Here is a 17,670-nt window from a genome sequence, read left to right as displayed (position 1 = left end):
ATGGTATGCAGAAAATTTATTTTTCAGTGGTTACTAGTACAATTAAGAAACACCATGTTCTTAACAAGCTTAGGATTCAAAGGACACAAAAGATATGATGAAAAGAGTATTTCTAAACTCTGCTGGACCAAAACAGATGTTAGGCTGTAATTTGAAGAAAACTAAAATAAAGTACTTCTTTAGTAAGTAAGAGTGCATGACCTGGCTCTTTCCTTTATTTTCATAATTTTCTAGTTAGCTATGTTGACAAAGACATCTTTGAAACAGAACTAATTTAAATTTTACATCATGTTTCTTTTCTTTCATAAAAGGCATAAAGGAATAACAAAAGCACCCTAATAAGCCAAGCAAAATCGTTTTAAAATTCACAAAATGTAAAACTTCAACAAAGAAACTGTCAGTGATCACTGAGGAAGGATTTTTCAGATTTGCTTTCACGTATAGTTGTAAGAGAGAACACTGATTATTGACCTACATATTCCTGATGCAGAGCAGTGAAAACACCAGCATCACAGAAATACACGGTTGTGTTTTACTGCTCACAGCTTTTTTACCTACATTCAAAAGCATCAAACCTGCAATTAGTCTATTGTGTAAGGTGACAAATTCCCAGAAAGATTCCTGTATTTCCCTAGTTTACTCTTAACTGACACTAGGCAACGTATACCTACAAAAGTGATCAACAAAATAGCACTGCTATTCAGAGGGGGAAAAAATGGGTTTGGGGAAGCAAAGGGTCCCACTGCCTGCAGCCACATGACCTCCAGCGCCCAGCAGTGGCCAGGGACCACCCCAGCACAGCCCCTCTCCCGCCAGATGCCGAGGATACCTGCACAGTGGACTTAAGCCAAATACCTGCAGCCAGGTCTAGGCTTTCTGGAAAAGCCCTGCCTGCTCTGGGCTGGAGCCTCCGCAGACCTGGGCAAGGCAGCTGCTGGCAGAGCAATCAATGCAGCTCCCTCCCAAATATCCTCTTCTCCAAGCAACACTTGCACGCAAAGCAAGGAGCAGACAGAAGTATCAGAGGACTTGTGTCCTGGCAACCTGCAGGAAGACAATGCCTTTCCCCAAAGCTCTGCAGCCCTTCCTGCCTCACACAGCCAGCCACATCCCTTGGATGCTGTGGGAATGCCTACATTTTCCCTAAGAAGAAAGCAAGGCAGGACAAACCGTCTTCACAGGCTAAAAACAACCCTGGGGCCAAGTCACCACCATCCCTCCTAGATCTCTTTTAGGCCACGTGCTTTCAAAAACTGTTATCTTTCAAATAACAAAATTAAACTTAGTAGAGTTTGCAATGAGCAAATAATACAGCTAATTAAATATTTGCATCTAAGCTTGAAAGCTCAAAATAATCTAGCATGACATCCCACAACTGGCAATGAAAAGAAATCAAAAGAAGTAAGAGCATGTGAATTATCTAGACTTGACACCACGAAGATACAGGGACTCCCATGCTGAAATATGTTATCTAGAGAAAAATACTACATGTTCTGATTTGCTTTTTATTACATGCAAGTGTGGCCTGGTTTGTTAGTTTCAAATACTTTTAAAACAAACAAACAAACAAACAAGAAACCAAACAAAAATAACCAGGAAGGTGGTTTCATAGACAATTAATCCCTGAATCTTCCAAGAAAATGGAAATACAGAAGTCACCCACAAAGGCAAGAGCTCCAAAACTAGTATTACCAACACACACCAGTAATACAAATAATTTGAATTAAAGATTTTAAAGAAACTACTTGCATACCTAAAGTTCAATATTTGCGTAAGTCTCTGCAAGATCTGAATACCAAGTCAAAGAATTTGTTATTTGTTTCAAGTCTATCATAAAGACCTAGAACGCACCCTGCATACAGTACTACCATTTAAAGCTTAAACTCATGGAATCAGCATGACATTTTCAGAAGGCATATTTATATATTTAGAAGCTTTTTTCCATCCTTTGAAGAGTTTTTGCAATTATTGTATCAGGACTATTCCCATGTGGAGACACTTGGGAAAAGGAAAATGATACGGCAGAACACAGAGAATCAATCAGGCACAGCACCGGATATTGCACATCATTTATTGATATTTCAAAAGTGCTGCTATTAAGATGAAATTATATTGTTGCTTTGTCTTCATTACAAAATTTTTAAAATGTGAAGGGTACATCACCGACTCTCTGCTCATTCATTTCCCTAGAAATGTAAGGAGTCTACCAGTTCCTTTTTCTCACATGTTGCTAGAGAACATCTTGAAGACCACACAAAGACTGCACTGACAGCTCAAACATTTTAAGCTGAAGAAGACAGCATCAGCGGTCTTGGAACAAAACTAGCATTTCTGCTATGTTAATTGGTCACTAGAATCAAATATTCACTACACAAAGAAGTTGGTGACTGGAATCAAATGTTCATTATGCAAAGGAGCTTAAAAATATAAAAGTGAAATCCTTCAATTATTTCCATATCCTAAGTATGTGCATCTCTGGTATTTATAAAATTGATACGAGGATTCTCAGCATGCAAACTTAGTCACAAAAGCATTTTATGACATGTCCCACAAAAATAAATGTGAATGTTTTTGCATAGAATGGTTCTTTGAAATGTTCCCAATGGAAGTAAAATTAATAATAATGACAGTCTTACCTGGTCCCAGGGACAGATGATTCCTCCAAAACACATAAAGAGATATCCCATGGCAACAAGACATACCCAGACCACCAGGGAAAATACACGAAGCAGCTTCTTAAATACAGGTTCTACGCAGACAAGGATAAATATAGCAAAAAAAATTGCTAGGGCCGTTGGAACAGTTATTAAAAATGCCACGTGGTCTTCAATTTCCTGGAAACAGAGGAAAATGAAAAGGAAGTTAAAAACTGATGTACTTCAAGGTCAGACAGCAATAACGTACTCTGAACTGATTGCACATGGAGATCCTAGAAAGACATGACTGAATATCAAAAGTGAGTTCAATCAAAATAGGATTTCTTTCACTGTAAGAGTATTAACTTTGTAAAAAACTTTTAACCACACTACTACATGGCATTTCTTTTACTAAATTGAGAAATATATTATTTGAAGCAGATTGAGAAAACTGTAAATCATGCTACAGTAATGCACCAGGCCCGCAGGACTGAGCAAATTAAAAGGCAAATTCAATCTGCAAAAGTGGAACAGCCTTTCTGCTCCAGAATTCAAAAGATTTCTGTGATTAGTATGGTTTGCAGACAAAATTCAGGCATCTCTATTGAAGACTGCAGCTGTCCAAATGCCTCCCAAATCAAATATGTGGCAATAACTTTATAAAAGCCTTTTTGACAATGGTATTTCCCGGGTACTATCCATTTTGCTTCTAGTTAAAGTATTTATCTGGAAGGGCTCTAGATTACATATGTATATATATTTTTCCCTCCCAGCAACTGCTTATTTCAAAATGCGCAAACAGCACCCAGAGGAAAGACTAAACATAACTTGAAGTGAGATTCAAAATAAACAATATTTAAGTTTATTTACAGTCATTACATAGAAGTTACTACACTAATATCTTTAAATCACCTAGTGATGGATGCATTAAAAAAATAATAATAAAGATTTGATTTCATATTCCCATATGTGTACAAAAGTTATCTCTGGTTGAAGTACAACAGCACTGTATCAGTCTGGTCATAAGCTCTTCAGTCGTTCCCCCAGCTGTTAGGAGTTCGAACAGCCTCACTTGTAGCAGCAAGGATTGCAAAAGCCAGCCCCAAATGCTGCTGTTGCAACAGCGTAAAATCCTCCACTAACCACCCGCTTGGCGCAGGGAAGCCCGGCATACATCTTCAGTGCTGGTGAAACCGTGGGCACGGTGTGCAAGTGCCCACCTGATGATGTGTAAGGTATCTAAGCATAAAGAAATAACATCGCTTTCCCCCTTGTTTTGTAGTTACTTTCTTAGTGCCCTCATAAATCTTGTTTATTGATGGGTTTTCAACTTGAGCTTTTTGATGTGACCTTTTTCCTTTCTTACATGTGTAAGACTCGTTACAATTTGAGCAAAACTAAAAATTTACATGTAAATGTGTAAATTTACAAATGCTGTCAGCATTTATACTCCCTGCCCCCCCATCTACTACCATTTACAACCCCACATTTACATCGAGACCCTTGCTGTAAGGTTCCTTCCTCTCCCTCTCCAAACTCCTTTGCCCCCTCGCAGCCCTGGCTACAGGTGTCGCACACACCGCAACACCCACCAGCTGCCAGGGGCAGCTCTGCCCCCTCCCCGCTGCTGCAAACCCAGCACCACCACACCTGCCGCACCAGGAGCCTCCCACCGCTCCCACACACAAACCCGCTACCGAACCTCATGCAATACCCTCAGCATTTCAGCAGCAGAGGAGAGGAGAGTTGCGGATCCCCTCGGCAGGGTGCATCAGCCGAGGCTCTGCTCCTGCTGACCCCGCCATATGGTCTCTAGCCTAGGAGCAGCCACCGCCCCAGCAGGTTCAAACCACGGGGAACACCAACGATGAAAGTCCACATCTGATGGTGCAGACTGCAGATTATCTTTCACAAACCCTGCTCTACCCAGCAAAAGGCAGCTCATCTTTCAGCTCGGCTTGTTCCTCCTTCCCTGTTACATTTACGAAGTCACACGTGTAAGCAATTATGATCGTGGCACCGATGGTCAGGGTATAAGCAAAAGAAGAGTCAGGAAACTGTAAGCAATGGTGCCAGCTTTGCAATGCAAACACTAATCTCCCAAATATTAAAATACACACATTAAGGCTTTCAAGCACTCAGGTAGTCATACTGAAAACAAATTTATGGGCTTAAAGTTAGGCACAGAGGTAACAGAGCTGCATGAAGTAAGATACGTGCAATCTTGCACAGTAAGAGACAAAATATAAAACCTATCTGGTAGTAGTAATAGCTACAGATTTATGTCTCTGAATTTCATCATTTTTTATCATTCCCATCCCTGCAATTTGTTTCAGTGAATCGATTTAGTAATGTCAGCACCAATGTGAGCCCAGACAACACCAAAAGCATTTAATTTCAACCTTTGACTTCTGCACTTCCAAGTAGGATTGCAAAACTCTTGTTACATGGTCAGAGAAATTCAACCCTTCACCAGTGACAGGACAACATTAAGTTCCTTGCACCATTTGTCACACAGTCCAGCTCACAGCATCAAAGGAACCCACAAGCTCCTGGAGGAAGCCAAGGCTCAGGAAAAAAACAGATTTAAATGATGGGAAATTGGTATATCAGTGGCAATGATCATGCTATAAACATACTAGCGAGAATATCCACATGCACTTCTCCATGTCACTAAAAAAAGTAAAAGCACTGTGCTTTCTAGGACAGTATCGCTTCATAACAAATAAACAATATTTAGATTTCAGTTTAGAGTGTATGTATACTCATACATATTTTGATATGTATTCTATCATTGGATCAATACATCAAAATGTTTGTTCCAAATTAACAGCTAATGAGTCAACAACCTTTTTTTAAGCGTACATTGAATTCAACACCTCTGTAAGCCATTTTGATCACTAAATCTAAAATTTTATTTCTATTTTCTCCTTTTCTCCAGTTGCCTACTGCACAATTTTGCATTTTGTTTTGGTTTAAACATAGGCAGAGGGGAAAAAATAAAAACCAAAAAGTAGACCACAACGTATCAGCTCCTCATCACCGGCAGCTGAATGCAACCTCGCTGACTGCAGAGGGGTGGCACCCCCCTCAGGTGCTGAGTACAGAACAACCCGCTTCTGATGTCGCAAGCTCCTTGCATCACACTGTGCATGGCGTGAATTCTGAAGTAAAATTGAAATTTAAAGACAGAATAGTATACACATTAGGCAATTAAAAAAAAAAAAAGAGAGAAAATAATTGTTATTACAATTTTAATCCTATCCAGAAATCCTTAATTTCTGTACAGGTGGATTTTTCACAATCCTGCCTGTAAAACGCACATTAATGTCAGGTCAGTAAAAGCAGGCCATAAGGCAGGGGTTTATTCTGGAAAGTTCTTATAACAATATTTTCCTATTACTTCAGAGGAACTGCATGTTTATAAAATTATACCTTTGAGAGCAGGACATGTAAAACGTAAAGCTTTCTAATCAGTATTTGCAATCATTGGTGTATTTAGCAGGCTAAAAGATGACGATGGATGCAAAGACAAATGCTGAAGGATAAATGTTCTGTTATCTTAGCCTCTCCCAAAGAGGCGGGGGGTGGGGGTGGGGGTGGTGGAGATGTGAACGCAAAAGACATTCCTTCCTTCTTTGTTGCTAGCCTCAGAAATCAAAATACACCAGAGGTAATGGAATTAAAATATCAGCATGACACTTTGGAACATAATGGCTAAGCCTGCAATACATGGATCTTGCCTGACAGCTCTGTCTTCCTAAGTGTTTTCTATCTTGCTGTCTTTTAATTACTGGAGAAATTAAGAAGCCTACTGTTAAAAAATTTTCCAACCACCATAAATTCTTCATAAATGTGTGACAATCTTTTTATCACCACTAAAATCTGAAGACTCACTTTTCATTCACCTTTCCAAAAATCACCTTCTAACATTCTACATCCTGTTCTTTCCTTTCCCAGCTAATGCCATGCCCTCAGTTTAATTTTAAACAGCAACATCACTGTAGAGCACTTCACTGTTTTATAGAAAACCTTACAGCCTGACAAAGTACTCTATAAAGATAAACAAACAAGCATTTAAAATACCCGGTTAAGCATAAAATCTTTTCCATGGTCCCTCATTTTTTCAGTACTTTTTGGGTACTTTTTCCTTTATTCTTTGTGTCTACTGGAATGAATGGAATTGACAGCAGTCTATATACAGAGGACTCCTGTTGGGATCTGAAATACCACACACTTTGAATGAACTCGAACCATTTACTATATTAAATTCCTACTAAAATCACTTGTTGCTGAGATCAATGAAACACTTTCTAAATGTAAATATAAAAATGTTCCTCAGACATTAAAACTATGTACAATTTCACACATCCATTCTCAAAAATTTTGTGTTAAAAAAGAATGTTACAGGGCTCAAGGATTACTACCTTACTGATCTCTCTATCAAAAGAGGACAGCATCTTCCTTTAACCCGACTGACTGATAGAATCTGTTTAGTTACCTCTGTAGCAAAACTTTTCCTGCAAAGTCTTTTCCAGGCCTTGGGAGAATTAGAAGGATTTTCAGAAGACATACCATCATCACCTTTCCCTTTGTAAAAGTGGACAGCATTTCAATTCCCTAGCCCCTCAATAAATAGTTCCCTACAAAGCCAAAAAGCTGCACAAGTCTCCTGGCTACTTCTGACTCTTACCCCATGGTTTTATATTCTAGTGAATTTGCTTACAGCTGACTGCACTGCATGCCATCTGCTAGACAGCTGGAAAAATCTTCATTTTATTAGGAGGTGCCATGCTCTGCTCCTGGCCAAGTAGCTGTACAGCTTCATCTAGGACTTCATCATTTAGGACAACAACTGAAAAGGTTTGGCCTGCATTCTCAGATTTCTTTTGCATCCATTCCATCACTATTAGTACCTCTTCACTTCAGAAATGGTGCAGTGTCTTTAAGCCCAGATGCTATTTCCAAGCCTACGTGGCATCTTCCAGATCCACAACCTAGAAAAACTCCTCTGCCTTTCATGCCCACCACGCCCACCATATATCTTTCAAAACATAAAGCTTTGCTTGTGCTTGTTTTTCTTCCTTAGCCACCTGGTTAGAAGCTTTCTCATGTGCCACCTTCCACCCACCCCCAACCCCACCCCCTGCCATCTTTTATAGAGCTTTGTGCAACATGTTCAAGGACACTAGCAGAAAATTAATTGAACTGTACCTTTTAATCAAGCTGTCCTGAAGTTTGTGTCAACGAAGCTTTTGTTTTTTACTAAAGCCCTATGTAATTGCATGCCTGAGATTTTCCCCCTGATTCAGCGTTCCCTGTTTGGCTTAATAGACCAATGATGACAGCATCAGGCTCAAATCCAGTTGTTTCATGATGTCTGTTGTCTTGAGAAATCCAGTTCTCTCTGTTAATGAGTCTGATGTGCAGTCCATGCTTGCCGCTAGCACACAGTGATATTTGACTCCTTGATAATCCACAATCAGTCCGGCAATTTGCACATCACATGGATCAGGTAATTCTGACTGGCATTACTACAACTGCCAAGCTGCTACATGATGTCACATATAACCAGCAAGCAGCAGTTAGGCATTCATGGCCATATTTCACAGCATTTTGTATTTGTTAGTACATGGGGACATTACTAGAATAGCAAGAATTCACTCAAATCCTTCAGATGACATTCTGGTCACCTGGAGCCTTTCATCAAATTTGAAAGTCACAAACCATGTGCGCTGTAAAGTCCTGCCCGTATAAGAAATGAGGGATTTTGCAACAGTGCAATAATTCTGCTGAAACCAAGAGGAACTGTTCTGTGACTTTATAGGGCCTGTCATAGTTAGCACAGTGGCAATCAGCCGTGTAAGTGTTGTGAACACCCTTCTGACCACCCATGTGCTTGACTGCAGTGCCAAGCACTTTTTGACAGTGGATTATTTTTAGTGAGTCCAACTACATATAGATGTTGCTCATCTTCCCACTTACTCAGTAGAAAAGAATTGTGTCCAGATGTTTCCAGGTCTGCCAGATAGCTATGAGTGAACCTCGCCTGCCTCAGTATTGTAGCGATGATTACCAGGAACACAAAGTCTGACATACCTGAGATCACAGGCTTCTCTGGTTAATGCAAAAACATCAGACCTCATAGAGGGAGTTTGGAAAGGCTCCTTGGAGGTGCTGAGGAAGAGTCAAAGGCCACGGCTGCTGTGCAAATAACAGTAATGTAAGGATAGTTAAAAGAAAAGTTCTGGAGGCAAAATACTGGTTGCTAGTGAAGAAGCAGAGAACGATGGTAGCATTCCCAGAAATGCTCCCAAAACAAGACAGGTGGACAAGCAAAGGTCCAATAAGCAGCTAAGAATATGTGTTAAAAAGGGAATTCAAACAGGGAAGTTCTGAGAACAGGGAGGGAGCCCCTAGAAGGCAGCTGAGCTTAACTGGAAAAGAATGAGTTTGCCGGCACTTCAAAGGTCATAGGAAAACACTGAAACTGAAGAGCTTATAGAAACATAGTACATGGTTTAAGAGAAGCAGTAACATGATGAAGACCTGTAATTCTCAACTAAAGGAAAGGACAGAAGTTGAATAAACTCAGGCAAGAAGGAAATGACAAAAAAAGCCAGGACAGACTCTCTTGTTAAAAATTTTGAAGAGAAATAAAACACTCATGTGAAAGTATACACCCTTCTATATAAGCACTAAAAGCCTAAGAAGCTAGATGGAAGAAGTAAAATGCCTGTTGTTAGAACATAATTTACACAATAGTCTTACTGAAAACTTGGTGGAAAAAAGACCACCAGCAGCATACTGAAAAAGCAAAAAAGACTGAAAGCCACATGCTTCAGCAGGGACTGAAGAAAGGCTTGTATTAACAACCTACGAGAACCAACAAATATCATGAAGTCCCTATGAGCCAAAAAACTAGACTGAACAGCAAAGGTTTATCAAAATAAATGACCTAGAGAACTGCTCATCCAACCACGATGGAAACTTTTAGAGATCCTACAAAACACAGAGATAAGAAAGGCTGTCAGAGAAGAAAACACAACAGGTCAAGGGATATTTCAGCGACACCCAGCTAGACTGGCTAAGGATCACAGGAGCAGATGGAAGCTGAGACAACTGTCTGTATCTCATGCACAGCTGAAAAAATAAACAAACACTCAAGTAAATAAACAAACAAAACCCCATCTATACCAAGAAAGAGAAAACACTCAATCTGATCTCAAGAAGTGGAAAGAACCTGGTCCATAAACCACTACCCTTGAGGAGCTGCTTTATAACAATGACAAAGCTTGTTAAGCAAACAGATGAATAACAAAACCCAAGCACTCAAATTGAAAGGGGGAGCTAGAAGCTTACAGATCAAAATCTTTGTAGCTGGCCTGAAGACACTATAAAACTCAGAGGCACAGGCCAGAAGTTAATGAATTCCCCAAAATTACTTGAGAAAGACAAAACCACAACCAGAATGCCTGAACAGCCAAGCAGGAAAGCTTCTAAAAATTATCTTCCAAAAAATAAAACCTTAAAGGTGGTAATAAAAAGGATCATAAAATTTATCAGGATTAATATAAAGACTTAATAATGCAGGCCAAGAAAAGAGCCTGAGAAATCATTTTAAGAGTATAAAAACAAGTAGTAAATTATTTTTGAAACTTAATCAGGAGTTGGCAGCCTGCTAAAGGACTTCTAAGCAAACAGATGATGCAGGTGTTGAACAGAACAGTTAGAGAGGAGCAGACTAGCAGAAAGGAGGTGTGGGGAGGTTGTATCTGTGCTCAGCATGGGGTTGTTCTCATTCCAGAATATTCTATACAGGGTGAACACACCAGAATATCTGTCTCAGACTGAAGTATCAGTGTAAGGCATTACAGAGGAAAGCAGGAACACGAAATGTAAAAAGAATCACCACAAGCAGATAGGGTTCATCAGAAAGGGACAATGGGACTACAAGGAGAAAGAGCTAAAACTGTAGTAACACGTAACCTCCACCCAAGTGTGTCCCAGTATCCAAAGTCAGGAATGTGGTGTGATGCCAGTCTCTACTGGGATCCCTCTCAAGGCCTAAGGGAAGTATCGGTAGGCCTGGTATCTATCCTGAGAAAACTGCTTATGAACAAAGGTCCCACAGTGCCCACAAAAGTCCTCAGGAATCCTAGGGTATATGTTGTTCAGCACATCCCTAAAAAAAATTGGGAAAAGGGGTGAACAGCAATCTGACAAAGATGAGGGCCAACTACAAAGAATTACAAAATGTTCTCGTAATAGTCACTAGTGAGCAAGAAAATGGCAGATGAATTTCAGGGGAGATGTGTATGAAGTGAGGCAGCTCGGACAAATCAATCCTAATTCTATACACATGACAACAGGTTCTGTTTGACTAGTAACACTTAGAAACTGAGATATTTGGTGTTTATCATAGTTAGAGCCATGAAAACATCACTTTGGTGCTCACTAGCAGTCAAAAAACAACCCAAATGCAGAACACAGGAAAAGAATAAACATGAGAGAACATCATGATACGACCTCAATATATGATAAACATGGTAAACAATTCTGGTCCTTGTGCTGGTTTTGGCTGGGATAGAGGTAATTTTCTTCACAGTAGCTATCAGGGGGCTGTTTTGGATTTGTGATGAAAACACCGCTGATAATGCAGAGATGTTTTTGTTACTGCTGAGCCGTGCTCACACAGAGCCAAGGCCTTTTCTGCCCCTCACCCCCCCACCAGCGAGCAGGCTGGGAGGGCACAGGAAGCTGGGAGGGGACACAGCTGGGACAAGCTGAGCCCGACTGACCGAAGGGATATTCCGTAACATATGGCACCGGGCTCGGCATATAAGGCTGGGGGAAAAAGAAGGAAGGGGAGGATGTTCAGACTGATGGCATTCCCAAGGAACTGCTACACATGCTGGAGCTCTGCTGTTCTGAGGATGGCTGAACCCCTGCCCGCCCATGGGAAGTGGTGGATGAATTCCTTCTTTTGCTTTGCTTGCACACACGGCTTTTGCTTTACCTATTAAACTGTCTCTATATCAACCCATGAATTTTCTCACTTTTACCCTTCCATCTCCCCCATCCCACTGGAAGCAGAGAAAGCAAGTGGCTGTGTGAGACTTAATTGTCAGCTGGGGTTAAACCAAAACAATCCTTCCACCATCACCACTTCCAAATCAATGCAAATGAACCAGAAAAGACAGGTTTCCAAAGATGGTCAAAGCTGCAACACAGTGGCTATACACTGAAGGAGCAACACGTGTTTAAGGTTTCTCTTCTCTGCATGGAGTGAGCACAACTGTCCTTTGATACAGCTCTTTTGGTTTTTAAAAGCAGTGTCCATTTCAGACAAACAGGGAACAACCTCCCCTTGAGCTACCCGCATGCGAATGTGTAGTAAGGGAACCCCATGAGCCTGTGATTATTCCTACTATATCGTATGCCATGCGATAGAGGACAGACACCTATCCCTGCCAGAAACACAATTAGCAGAATGAGCAAGTGTCTGCTTGTATATTTTATATACATAAATATGCCCCGTGCAAACCCCATGCACCCAAGCTGAACAGTGAGCAGCTTTTTCTATTTCTTTATACATCCGCATTTGTCATATTGGCAGTTTTCTCTCTCTTGATTTATTTTCCATTGATTTGTATCCTCTCATCTTGTTAACCACACGTCATATAAAATCTGTCAACGTGTACAACCATTTATTTAATAAGCTGAGGTTCAGAGGGCCCACAGGGGGTCAGGGAACATGAGCAGGACTACCATTGCTTTCGGTCATCCAGCACCATCTCGATTTTCTTTCAGGATGGCAATTATCAGAAGCAGCTTTACTTTAAGACATTTAATAGCCTATGGAAAGCAAGATGGTCCAGCTCAGTTACTACAACACTCAGGTGGTGCGCTTACAAAATGGTCCTGCCCAATGACTCTAGCTGGCAGCCACAGAAGATAAACCATGTCCCAGAGAGCAATAACACTTAATCACATTCTGCTGCCTCAAGTGTCCACTTCAGAAGAGAGCTGAGACAATATCCAGAAAAGACAGCAAAAGTTTATACTTAGATGAAACAAATTATTTTAGGCTTCAGAGCTAATGAGCACCTACTCATAGCATTTAGGTTATTTTTAATGTAAATGTAGCGATCAACACATTATTCTTGCATGCTTTATTCTTTATTCAGATATTGGTTCTGGGTTCCTCTCAAAAAATGTGGCTTAATAACTTAGTTTAGCTTGTTGTTCAGATGTTCTCAAAATCTTTCCTCCTATTGCCAAAATAATCTTAAAGAAACTCTCCAATAAATACAACTACTATTCACGCAACATCCCAAAATGTGGATACATGAAAATAAATTGAGTAAAACACTTATGAAAAATGTATGCTTTGCAGTTAAATATATTCAAAATATGTCAGTGTTGAAAGAGCTCCATCAGTTAAACATTATGAATAATACATTCCTTCACAGGACTCAGAGATATGTTTTCCAGATTAACTGCACTGTAACACATATTAAAAGTGAAATTATGGCCTCCCTTGTACCCATACACACCCATGGAAGTCAGAAATACTGAAGTACTCATTCAATTCTTTGAACTATTTAATAGTGACAGTTATATATTTTGGCTGTCACTTTTAAAGCGAAGCTAAAAGGTGGCTTTCCCCCACCACTTTATTTCCAACATAATAATCTGAGATTTTGTCTGTAATTAAGAAAAAATGTCAAGATGGAACTTGTATACAAGTAAAGATCACAAGACTTGAATCAGGGAGCACATGAGTTTCAGCACATGAGGAAGCAGTGATCGTTTTAAAGGTCTGTTTAATGATGAAAAAAGTAAGCTTAGGCTTCTATGTCTCCCAGGTCTTTTAAAAACACATTTTGAAAGAATATTCCACAGATTTAACATATCGGCATAACAAGGTAACATGAAAAATAGTTTTAATATTGAAAAGTCACTACTTTCATTGTGTAATTACTTTTCAAGTTTTTTCCTAAGGTTTTGCAATTACTTACTAAACACAGTTAATATTACAACAGAAAATGTTCTTAAAGTTTACTCCCCTAAGGACACTTTCCACACTTTCATATGTCTCTCAGTTCAACCAGCTTCCAACCAAAGACATTTTTTATTTCATTTTTGACTCTAGGGTCAGTCCCACATTCTGCAGTGGGTATAACTTCTAGAATGGTAAAATTTCAAATAAGCTAACCAACATGTTAACTTACACTTGATATATAACTGTGCCAAACAGCTTTATAAAGGGAAAACTTCACACACATTCACAGGAAATTGAGCAAAAGGGATTCTTCAAACCCAGGCATCTCTATGTAGTATTAGCTGAGGTCTTATTTAACAGTATACTGTTACCCCATTGCATAAGGCACAGGTAAGAAAATATAAAAACCCAAGAAATCAAAAACAATCTGGTAAATTGTACAAAACAGACATCACATCACTTGAAGAAGTGTCTAAAATCCCACCACCTACCAGTTGAGTTTGGAAATGGGGCAGAAAACAAGCCCACGTGAGAGACTGTGGCCAGTTACTGGCACAAGCTGGCAGGGTGCCAGCATGGCTTACAGGACCAGCTACTGGCCTGGACAACCTACCACCTCCTAGGTCTTGGCTGGAGTAGACTGTGCTCAGACCGCTGTGCCACTAGAAAGAACCACCACAGTGGCTGCATCAAAGAAATTTAATCCATCCACCTGCCAGGGCATATAAAGCAAGAGAAGACACCTAGGAGGAACAGCTGAGGGAACTGGGTATGTTTAGTCTGGAGAAAAGCAGACTCAGGGGACACCTTACCACTCTCTACAACTACCTGAAAGGAGGCTGTAGCGAGGTGGGTGTTGGCCTCTTTTCCCAAGTAACAAGTGATAGAACAAGAGGAAATGTCCTCAAGTAGTACCAGGGGAGGTTTAGATTGGATATTAGGGGAAAAAAAAATCACCAAAAGGGTTATCAAGCATTGCAACAGGCTGCCCAGGGAAGTGGTTGAGTCACTGTAGATGTGGTGCTTAGGGACATGGTTTAGTGGTGGACTTGGCAGTCCTAGATTAACAGTTGGACTTGACGATCTTAAGGGTCTTTTCCAATGTAAATGATTCTATCATTCCAGAAGAGCAAGAGCAGCAGCAAGCAGGTGCTGAGCCAAATTCAAAGAGCATCTGTTTTCTTAAAACACGTTGCAGGAGAAATAATGTGTCTGAGTCTGCAGTCTAAGTTCAGCCTTGATGGAAAAGCAGCAGGGGGAATCTAGTCTTCCTATGATTTTCCTGCAGTGATGACCAAAGTACTAGCAACTTGGAGACAGGGATGGAATTTTTACCTGGAGTGGAAGGACAGCAATCCACTTATTCAGTCAGTGGGCAGGTCCACTGTGTATGCCATAACATTTAGGGTCTTTAAGAGGTCCCACAGCACACAGTTCAGCTGCCTGAGGAGGTTGGTGGAAAAACCAAGTTCTAACTACTTTTGCAAACCCCAGTGAGTGGCTCTAAAAAGCCATCAGTCCACATGGGATCTCACGAGACTATCCAATCATCAAACACCAGACTGGTTGCATCTGAAGCTATAAGAGAAACATACCCAGGCCACAGCACATCTTACCCCAGCTGCCCTCTGGAGCACACTCTGAGCATACAACCAGAAGTCACTGCAGCTGCACTCTGGAGCTCAGCTTCCCGGTTAGAGAAACCAAATCTAGAACCACGGACAGAGGAAGAAGTGGATGCTCAGACAACAGACCTGAGGGCAAGGCTGAGAGGTCAGTGGTGATGGGTGCTGCTTCCTCTGCTTCCCCCAGACACAAGCCTGGAACAGGTTCTCTCCAGGTACAGAAAGGGACTTCTACATCACGTAAGACACACTAAAAACAGGAGTTCTATTTACAGACAAGAGATAAAGAAAATGTTTCTAGACAGGTTGGAGAAACACACAACCGGGAGGATAAGTGTAGAGACAACCTCACACCCCTCTGCACAGATGGTGTGATTGTCACCTGAATTTTCAGTGTCACCTGAATAAGGTTCAGTGTCCAGAGGTTGCTTATTCAAGATATAAAAACAAAAAGTCTGGAGGTCTGGAGAAGAAAATGTGTGGAGCTGTTCTTTTTTGCTAATTCACTTGTTTTGGGATTTGGATCCCCAAACCAGATGTTTAATCTGTTGCCATCTTCCCATCATCATTTATCATTAAAGTTTGCGCTGATTCAGTTCTTCCTGAAATACGAAGAAGCCACTGTGGCAACACTTAGCTTGTTCGGGACCACAGCTTGGTGTGACGGGGGTGTAGGCAGAGGATGAAACACTACAGGTGTTCGGCTGCACTTTGTTCCCATGACGCTGACACACCCCGTGGCTCAAGAGATTTGCAGATCACTTCTGTTTTAAATGTCCATGCCGCTATCAGCTTGGAGTGATGCATGGTGCAGTCTGGAAGATTCCAGTGACTACTACCATTGCAACAAAGGGAAGTTTTCTTATTCACAGGATAAAAATAGGGCCTGTGAACTCCGGTTAATGTCCTTAACCTAGGAGACATCTTGAAGGCTCAACCAAAGAAACCTATTCACCATTTTTACAGGAGTTTTTAAGATCCTCACAAATGGGTCAGGTATCTTTGTCCACAACATGGAACTTGAAACCAATTTTAAAATATTTAAGGAAGATAAGCGGAGAGGTATTTACAGGGCCATGGCAGATCCACGATGAAGTTGCAATACATGATTTGTGAATCCACATACCTGGTTTGATGCTGATAAAGACAGCAGACAATCGTAGCCCAATCCATCATCTGTCTTACTGCCACTGCACCTCAGTAAACAACAGCTCTAGTCAGGACATTATTTTTCATTTTTGTCAGCTGCAGTAATGATGCGGAGTTGTGGATCCACCATTTTGAGTCACAATCTGTGACATTAATTAAGCTTTTCATTGCCAGGGTAAGATTACAGTTAAAGGCTAAGTATTTTTCCAACATAGCTATACCTATGGTTTTATCCAGCTCTTATTCAGTGTTTGAGTTATTCAATACGAAGGATGAAACAGAGGTATGCAAAGTGAGGTTGGGGATAGTTTTCTGTTTCTAGGCTTGTTAGGCACTGGCAAATGAGACAAGCTCTTAGCAGCATTAAAAGTAACCACAGATATACTGGGAGTGTCATTAGCAAATGAGACAAAAAAATGGCCCAAACTGACGTCGTACCAAGGAATGAAAACAGACACAAAACTAGGCAATTCTTGCTTCAGACAGGAGGATGTGGCAACCTTTACAGTTCTGACTAAAGAGGTAATATGGGCTATAAAAGTCATGCTCAGACAACCAAAGATACTACTGGAAGGAACATTTGGCAGGGACAGCGGTATCCTAAGGCTGTATCAAATAGCCAGAAACTATAGCTGGAAGAATATATTGTAATATGGTGCCTAGAGGCAAGAAAAAAAATTAGAAACATAGGATTTCCTCATGGAACACTTTTATAGGGGGCTTGAAAGCAGAGCTGTATGCTCAATTATAGCTGGAATTATAGAAAGAAAAGGCATTATAAACACACTAATGTTTCGTTTGCATTCTTCCTCATCTTGGTAGTAGCAATAATCTGGCAGAATGTGTTTAAGAAGAGGTAGGATACCTCCTGGGCACAACAACCCCAGCATCAAGCATGTAAACAACCCTGTCTCTGCTTGTCCTTCAATTAGTGAGGATTTTTCTACTTCATTACCTTTACTGTGACTTAGCTTTATTTTTGGTGGAATGGATATGCTAGAGTTTGAAAACAGCATAGCAGTTCCTTTGGCTTCCTTTCAGTCTGCAAGGATTCCAAGGAATGCTTTCAGACCCTGGGTATTCTTAGATGTTGGGAAGACAGTGCTTTTGAACCAAAAAAGCTTCATATTACACAGGGCTGATTTCAAAGGATTTCCTAAAACTGAGAGCACATGTAAACTCACAATACGGCTGGGAACTTACGAAGTGGCTGCGTTATTCTGTGTGGTTAGGTTGTAACAGAGCACCTCAC

General features: G+C 40.6%; 1 protein-coding gene across 2 annotated transcripts in view; it reads right to left on the bottom strand.

The window, feature by feature from the left end:
- Positions 1 to 17,670, bottom strand: part of ADCY2 (adenylate cyclase 2) — a 224,907-nt gene that overhangs the window by 201,756 nt on the left and 5,481 nt on the right. For both annotated transcript variants that reach the window (XM_056332859.1, XM_056332858.1), the window contains exon 2: positions 2,637 to 2,834. In XM_056332859.1, the coding sequence (XP_056188834.1) occupies positions 2,637 to 2,834 (198 nt within the window). The remainder of the gene's footprint in view (positions 1 to 2,636; positions 2,835 to 17,670) is intronic.

The sequence above is a fragment of the Falco biarmicus genome, chromosome 3 (assembly GCF_023638135.1).
Source record: "Falco biarmicus isolate bFalBia1 chromosome 3, bFalBia1.pri, whole genome shotgun sequence".
NCBI lineage: Eukaryota > Metazoa > Chordata > Aves > Falconiformes > Falconidae > Falco > Falco biarmicus.
Note: the sequence above shows the minus strand (reverse complement) of the source record. Positions and strands in the feature narration are given on the sequence as shown.